Consider the following 8,499-nt stretch of genomic DNA (forward strand, 5'->3'; position numbering starts at 1 on the left):
GTAGCTATTCGTCCCTAGGTCATGTTGTCTATTAGTGTTAAAAACTAAGTCATTCACAAGGCGAGATTATTTGGTCATCCGTGTCGTTGAATCATCCTGTATAAGTCGAGATATGGAGTTAAGATTTGTAAATATTCTAAGTCATGTGCCTAGCAGTAATTATTGCTGAGCGAGCTAATGGTATCTGAGTACTCAAGTAAATGTTGAGTTTTGTTAAGGGTCCCCTATGCACTCCTACCTACAACATCCATCTTTGGTGAGGTCAAATTGACCCTTAAGGACTCTAAAATCTCTACTAGACTCAACCTCAAGATACATATTCTAACTAAGGATTTAGATGCATTATAAGGACACTAGCATGTTAGAGGGACACTAATGTAGTATGCCATAGTCCTTTGGGCATGCTAGTGTCATTTCTAGGTGTCAGTGTTCCTAATTTTTAGTATATTGTGTTGTAGTCCTCTAGGCAGACATCTATCTTGACTAGTTTGTGAGTTGAAGGCATGGAACACTCACGTGGACATCAAGAATACATTGGACTTGACTAAATATCTTAGTAACATCCGAAAAACACAAAAATGTTGAGAAAGACTTGGGGACACAGGGAGCAAACTATACCCTTAGCCACTAGGCACTTAGGACATGCAAGGAAAGGAGGGGGGGAGATATAATCACCTCCACAACACCATAAACCCATGTTCGAAGCCAACACTCCATAAGAACTATGATTTACACCACTTGCACATTGCAACACTCCACAATATGCTTTTGGAGCACCCCAAATGGGCTTGGATTGGCTTAAATCCACTCGAATTCATTCAAAAATTACTCGAGTCTACAAGAAAATAATGAGAGGAGAGTATAACACCCTCAAGACACTACTAAGTTCATTTTAAGCACTAAATGAAGAATTCCTATACAAATTGTCGAATTATGATGTTGACCAAAAGAAAGGAAAGCATGACAATTTGTGCCCAATAATAACTCAAACACGTGCAAATCTATCTATTCTTATTTCCACTATCAAAATATAACATCAATCTCCATAAGGAATATCCAATAGATAATTACAAATTACATTATTATTTTTATCATATGCATAATTTACTTTTTTCATGAATTGACAAAGAAAGGAGAAGGAAATGAACAATGTGCTTTTGATGTTGATCATTGAAGCCAAGTTCATCGATCCCTAATGGTGGTTTGTAACACCACCCAACCATGTAGACCCTTACATCCAACCCTTTATGCTCATGGAGATAGTCACACAAACGAAACACTCATATATAAGAATACACATAGGATAGGTAAGTTTACACACACTATACACAAAGAAGACAACATTTATGATTTCATAGAAACAACATTAATGAGAGGGAGTGCACTATCCATATATCCACACTAATGACCTACTCATTGTTATAATAGGCATTAAATCCAATAGTGCAAAGTTTTATGTGTGTCATCATTTGAGCTCAAATGGATGGCACTACTCAAAACTGAGCATCCTCTCATGCAAATGAGAATGTACGTCATACAAGACCCAATGCTACTTGAGCAGGCATGCCTCTCATGAACAAGTCTCAACATTCCATGAGTGAACATGTCTTCCTAGTATTCTTAGTACATCATTGGTCTATACAAGTATCCAAGGCATGTAAGGAGAATACAAATATCTAATTAGTATTTTACTCCAAATTGTATCCACTTGTCACTTGATTATGAGACCCACTTCTATTTTTGGACTAAAAATATCCTTCCAATCCTCTATTATCTTTGAGTGTCCTATCTATCAAATCATCACTACTACTTTGATTGGAAAGATTAACCTTCACTAAAACAATTTGTTCTTAGTATTTTAATTACATGCACTTCATTTTTTTACCTTTCTATTTATATCTATTAAAAAATTGACCTATTGTTACCCCATAATTCACATAACTGATTTGAACTCAACATTCTTTTACACAATAAATTAAAAGAGACCAAGTAACCATAATCAATCTATTAATAGGTTACAAAAACAAACAAGAAAATTTAATTGTGATATTGCTATCGAAATTCAACTTTGTAATTTTTGAGTCAAACTCATAAATCAATATTTCATCAATAATAGTTCACAAAAACTCATTTGTGTAGAATGAATGAAACACTTATCACATTAAGGTGATGTTCAAAGAGACAAACTAGAATATGACTCCAAAACTATAGAATTGAATTTTGATAGCAATTTCACAGTTTGACTCCCTGTAGAAAATATATCATATTTATCAAACAATATTAATGGTGGAAATCAATAAAACTATTTTTTTTTGTTTTGTAAAGGTTCAAAGTTCACCTAGGCTCTTTGGTTAAGAACAAAGGTCTGAGAGGTATTCATTATTCCAAATTCATCCGAGGCACGATCCCTGCCTCATCCCTTTTAGATGTTGGAGGCTTTGCACTCAACAAGACTTGCCCCTAGTAGGCTCTTTGTGAGCCTTTCAACTTTACCAATATACCAAAGACCCTTTGACAATTAGTAAAACTATTCATTCATATAACATTTTGATTTTATGATATATTATCTAATAGAATTGTTCTAGTCTTGAGAACTATTAATGACTTCAATGACAACCAATTAGCTATTCTTAATGTATGATTTTTCCTTGTTTCTACTTTATTCAATGTAAATGGGGCCTAGAAAAGAAACGTTGATACTTATGAGAAAAAAAACAAGATATCAATTAGATAACAAACAACTAATAAATATTAAGATGCCACTTGATGCCAATTACAACTCTTAAATGGGGTAGAGAGAGAAGTGATACAATCCAAGTAAGTCTACGTATCTAAAAATCCCACACTTCAAATTTATCCATATGCATCCTAGCTCATCAACCAATAGCCCATATCTTAAATGTGTGTGAGCTAGAGCAACACTAGTTCACCACAAATGAGATCAGCCACTTTCAAGATGTCTCACCTCTTACACTGAAAAGCAAATTAAAGCTGAAACCGTTGAAAACTATCCACAACCTCAAGCAGCTAACTTTATTAGTCCATCAATAATATCAGATTTCTTCAAACTATTGTAAACTATGACGTATGCTTCGAGATTTGATTGTGTGTATTTGTGTATATTTATTAATCCATACAGACTACACACTAGAAATATTATTATTACTCTACGACAAGATACCACCAGCAAATCTGCATTTTATTTTTCCCAGCATGTATCATTGTACAACTTAATACTACTCGGTAAAGTAGTGGCCTTGCCAACTATATTTCAATGACAAACGGTAAAATCCCTAAAACGGTTACCACTTATGTGCGAAGACGCCATTATTCCTGAGATCCTTTAGCAGGTGCATACAGGCAGCAGCAGCCTTTTCAGCATGATCATGGCCGCATACCACAAAAAGCTCGTCGACAAGGCAAATTGCTCCACTCTCCATCAATCTCCTCGCATATGGAAAACCTATTTTCACAACAGCAAAATCCTTCTCGCTCAAATTCCTTTTCATCCACCCTCCAATTTTGCTCTGCTTCAGACGCAAAGATTCCACTCCGCTGAGATTTACAGCAGATGCAGGTGCTTCTTCATCCACTGCAATGGCATAGATCTCAAATTCCCTGTTTTGCTTCGGATAAGCCCTCCCGAACCACTCATTTACACTGCTTTCAGTGTCATTAACCCCAATTTCAACATATACATGGCGGTTCAGAGGACTTAGGGTTAAAACCCTAGGCAAATAAATGGCCTTATTGTGGTTCGCCATTAATGGCTCCGCGAGCTTCACTAAGCTTCTGTTGTGCTTCAGGGGAGAACAATGGCGGACGGGGTTCGATGGCAGAGCAATCTTGCGCAGCGCGATTACTGAAGAATTCCCCGCCACGGTCACACGAACGACTTCGGAGTTTCTGAAAAGGGCAGCCGTAGGGTTAAGAGAAATTAGGGGTTTCGAACCTTTGCTCCCCCGCCTGGACGAAAGGACTATAATTGCGACCCCGCTGGGTTTAAGAGTGCGTTCGATCTCGACGGCGAACAGAGCAGGAGCCCTCGCTCGAAGCACAGAACCAGATAATACAAAATCGAAGGAATTATCTGAAAATGGCAATTGTTTGAGTTTTCCTTTGCAAGACCCGCGATCGATTCCCGTGGCGTCAGGTATTCCATTTTCCTTCATCGCCAATACGGCATGAGCAGCATCACAGCCGACGCAGAGGCCTTTCAGACCAGGCCGCAAGAGACGTTGCTTCAACAGGTCCTTGTAAATGCCGGAGTAGAATTTCACAGTCGGCCTCAGCGTCCAGAACTTCGTAGGGTTAGGGGACTCGAACCCTAGACCTCCGGGACCATAGAAGGGTTCGGAGCCAGCCGAGAGGTCACATGGGCCGGCGTCCTGGACAATGTAAAGAACCGGCATCAAGGCCAGCACCATTGAAAGGCAAATGCTGCGAAACATCAGCCGCTTGCCCGTGGAACCGTACATGAGCTTCAGCTTCGTCAGTTTTACAACCATTAAAGCTAAAATAGGCTCTGAAAAAGGAAAATAAATTCGCCAGATGAGCTTCAAAGACTCGGCCTTTGAGTAGGATTTGTATTTTTGCAGGATTACATCGAGCAAAAGAAATAGATTTACCAGCAAGCAGATTCGAACTTTAGATCTATCGCGTGCAAAATCTGGCAGCGGTGTGATTTCCACCCACCAGGAGCCTATGCGTGTTCTTCATTGCAAACAAGAGCTTCACTACATGCTTCGGCATCGTTTCTGGTCGACTTCCCACCATTTTGAATACTGCAAATTCTGATCATGTGCAAATCATAAAGCTACTTCCATGGTAAAACCGCCATTATTGACCAGCAAATGTGCCCTTCAATTCACTCGACTTCGGATCACAAGCTTCTTGTGTGGCAGAATCCCAGCCTCCATCTCTGCATCGATCTACATTTGTATTCAGAAAAGTATGATCAGTAAAGTTAACGAGGGATATCGTCACTGGACCACTTCACTCAAAATTTGCCACGTATTGGGCAAGTACTTTATTAAATGTTTCGATATGGATAGTGAACGCTACAAACAGAATAAATTATATAAAAAGAATTTTGGAGATTTGAAATCTTGTGCTTGTCTTGAAGTTCAGATCTTTTCTAGGAATAATCGAAACTTGTGTGATTTAAGATAGGGTAATTCTTTAATTACAATTGTTTATGTAAATACACACAATCTATATGATTAGTCTTCACAAAGATTACTGTAAATATTTTATCTGTTTTTGGGTTATGTGAAGTGTTTCTTTCAATTGTACTATATATATTACATTTTAAATGACATTGTTTTTTAATATCATGAAATTGTACACATTATCTATAGGGTTGGTATTTTAACAAAGAGTTAGTCGGTGCTATGGGAAAAATTAATTGTAAATCATTTTTTATTTCTTTTATTAGATAAAATGTTGTTTTCTATTACATTATTTATATTACTTTCTTTATGATGTTAAGGTCTTTTGATTTGATGGTATTGATGGATACGTAGACAAAGAGGATTAACTTTAATAAAAATGAGGTATGATAGTTATATAGATTCTAAATTATAATCATTAAGGAGGAGTGCATAGATATAAAGTATTTGTGCACGTGATCTACCTAATTAGCCTTTACAAAGAATTGGTAGATACTATGCTAGATAATTATCATCTTTTTTATCCTTTGTATTGTGTAAAAGGTTGTCTTTTACTATAAATGATATATATCATTCATATTACTATGACAAACTCTTTTAATTTGATGGTATTGGTAGGATATGTAAAGAAAGAAGTAACTTCAAAAATGAGGTAAAATTGTTATGTAGATTGTACTTATAGGTTGTAATTTTTGGTCATTAAGATGAAAGTTTTAGATATAAAGTAGTTGTACACATGATGTATATGATTAGCCTTTACAAAATGTTGGTGGACGCTATGGGAGAAATTGTGTTTTTTCTAAATATCTTCTATGGGGTAAAGTGTTGTTTTCAATTATATTATTTCTATTATATTTTTCAATGATAAAGTTGAGTAATTTGATTGTATCGATGGGATTAGTAAGAATAATAACTCCAAAAAAGTAGTATGGAGGTATAATGTCTTGTATTTTTTGTGAGAAAAATAAAAAAAGTGTTGGATACTATGCGAGGGAATTGTACACACAATCAACATCATTAATCTTTGCAAATAATTGGTGGATGCTACCATTACAAGTTTGGTTGTCATTGCACTAAAAGATTGACCTATGAATGTCTGATATAACATTTAGACTTGTAGAATCCACAGAAGGTGGTTAAACCATGTCACAAACTCTAAGTGTTGTGTCGCACTTCATAAGGAGACCAAGGGCACACAACTTGCAACAATCCCCTTAGTACAAGTGAGAGGTTTGAACATGTGATTGATCTTGTCGTGCCCTAATTTTTTTTCTAAATATGTCAATTGTTTAAACAACACTTACAAATAGGATTCATTGTTCAGATTTCTTCTTACTTATGATTTGACCAGCAACCCCATATGTGATAGAAATAATTACTTACTTTGGTGAAAGTTTCCAAGGCATTTACAATTATATTTTTTGTTGAAAGTCTAAAGTTATTGCTAATTATTAGGTTGTAATATAGCCTAACAACAATATCTTTATTTGGCATATAATAATACATCATGGGGAGTATAACTACACTTTTCTATCTGCAAAACACTTTCATTCTATTTTATTATAGTTTAAAGTTTGAACGAAAAATGTACCTTTGCAAACAAAAAATGGAAAGTCATATTTTCTTTTGTAGTGTCCTAATTATTGTTAGTTGCATAAAATTGAAATATAAAAAAAGTAGATTTCTTTTTTCAATCAGTAAGAGGTTGAAGCCAAGATTCATCATTCATTATTATGTGTTATTATTGATTATTATTTATTAAACTTGAGTAGTCTCAAACCCAAGACTCTCAGATAAGAGGTTCACAATTTACCATTGTGTTGTAAGCTTTTGCCAATAAAAATAGTAGATTTGATCTAATGTACTCTTTCTAATTTTATTAACCCTTAGGTCATACTTGTGGCAATAAAACTTAAAGCAATAGTACAAGTTGATTAAAATCAAGTCTACAACAAAACTTCAATAAATCACACAATAAATTTTCTCCCTCATTTTATTTTGTTACAACAATTAATCTAAACTTTCAAATAACACAAATACATAATAATATTTTCTTTAATTTCATTATAGGGAATAATTTATACATACTTTTCTTTTAATGTCAACCTTTTTAAAGGGTACAAAGGCCAAATCTTCAAGAAAGATAAATTCATTGCATTCTTATAGACACATAGATGAAGAAATAAACACACCATGTTATTTTTTTCTTCAATTACAACTTTTGAGAGGATGAACTAAAATTTTCATTTAGCGACTAATACAAGAAAAGTTAAAAATAAACATTGATGGGAGACTCTCCCATATCATGTTACAACATGATAAATATATTTAGACAAGGGGAAGGCATTAATAGCAGCAACTCGACACTCCAAGCTTTATCAATCTTCACATAAAACCTACAATAAGAACAAATATACTATGCCATGGAGAGCTCACCTCCCCACCTAGGCCTTAACAAGGCCACCCTTGATGTAAGAGAACTAGATACCAAATAGGAATATACACACATAGCACATAAAAACATAAGAATCTAAAAATTTGCAACCACATTACATATACACCCTTTTCTTCCCAAGGTTCCAAATGTTCCTCAATGGTCAAAAAATAAGGTTAATGTGGACATCCCATTGGGGAGAATGTGACAAAATAATAAGAATAAATATGGCTTCACAAGGCACCAATATCACAATGCTATCACATAGCTTTCCCCAAACCCTTATGGGTCTCGAATAAGGCTTGCTAGCCATAATCTCCCCTTATGTCCCCCTTTTGCAAAGTGGCATAAGGAGCCCATAATTCCTTGTTGCATCCCTCTCCTCCTTGAGGATAGACTCTACACTCTAGTAGAGTCACCTCCCTTCACCCCAAGGCCATCTCAACCTTCCAAGGAAGAGATGAGCCTTGCAAACACCCATAACAACACACATGCAAAAAAACAAGAAGACAACTCTCAACAAATTATTGGAACACTATATATTCTCATAACAACAAGATAGAAACAACATCTAATAATATTGATTCCCAATCAAGGACATAAATTGCATAAGGCGAGAGGGAGGCCAGCCTTGATCCAATCTATAGAAAGAAAGTTGATAAAGAGCCCCTTCAAAAACCTCACAAAAATCTCTAACTCCTAGAATGTCGCCAAAGTTGGAGAGGGGGTGAAAACCCTCTGACTTTTGGAGACCCCTCTAAAAATGTTCTACACACTTCCCACAACTCTCTTGGGAGAAGGAAAGATATCCCATTGATTGGTCTTCCCAACCTATTATAAGCTTCCTAAAAATGGGTCTTACCAAGGTGGCTTTAAAAAAGGAACAAGTTACTT

General features: G+C 35.7%; 1 protein-coding gene across 1 annotated transcript; it reads right to left on the reverse strand.

The window, feature by feature from the left end:
* Nucleotides 1-3,178: 3,178 nt before the first annotated feature.
* Nucleotides 3,179-5,055, reverse strand: LOC149543520 (uncharacterized). Its single transcript, XM_089798310.1, has 2 exons — nucleotides 4,629-5,055; nucleotides 3,179-4,525 (listed from the first exon to the last, which is right to left on the reverse strand). The coding sequence occupies exon 2, from the start codon at nucleotides 4,506-4,508 to the stop codon at nucleotides 3,303-3,305; it is 1,206 nt and encodes a 401-aa protein (XP_089654436.1). The 5' UTR covers nucleotides 4,509-4,525; nucleotides 4,629-5,055; the 3' UTR covers nucleotides 3,179-3,302.
* Nucleotides 5,056-8,499: the final 3,444 nt, after the last annotated feature.

Source organism: Cupressus sempervirens, chromosome 8 (genome assembly GCF_028749045.1).
Source record: "Cupressus sempervirens isolate cs-2001-9-10 chromosome 8, ASM2874904v1, whole genome shotgun sequence".
NCBI lineage: Eukaryota > Viridiplantae > Streptophyta > Pinopsida > Cupressales > Cupressaceae > Cupressus > Cupressus sempervirens.

Bases quoted from the DNA above. Each gene is read 5' to 3' on its own strand.
- LOC149543520 (XM_089798310.1), bottom strand. From the start codon at position 4,508: ATGGTTGTAAAACTGACGAAGCTGAAGCTCATGTACGGTTCCACGGGC.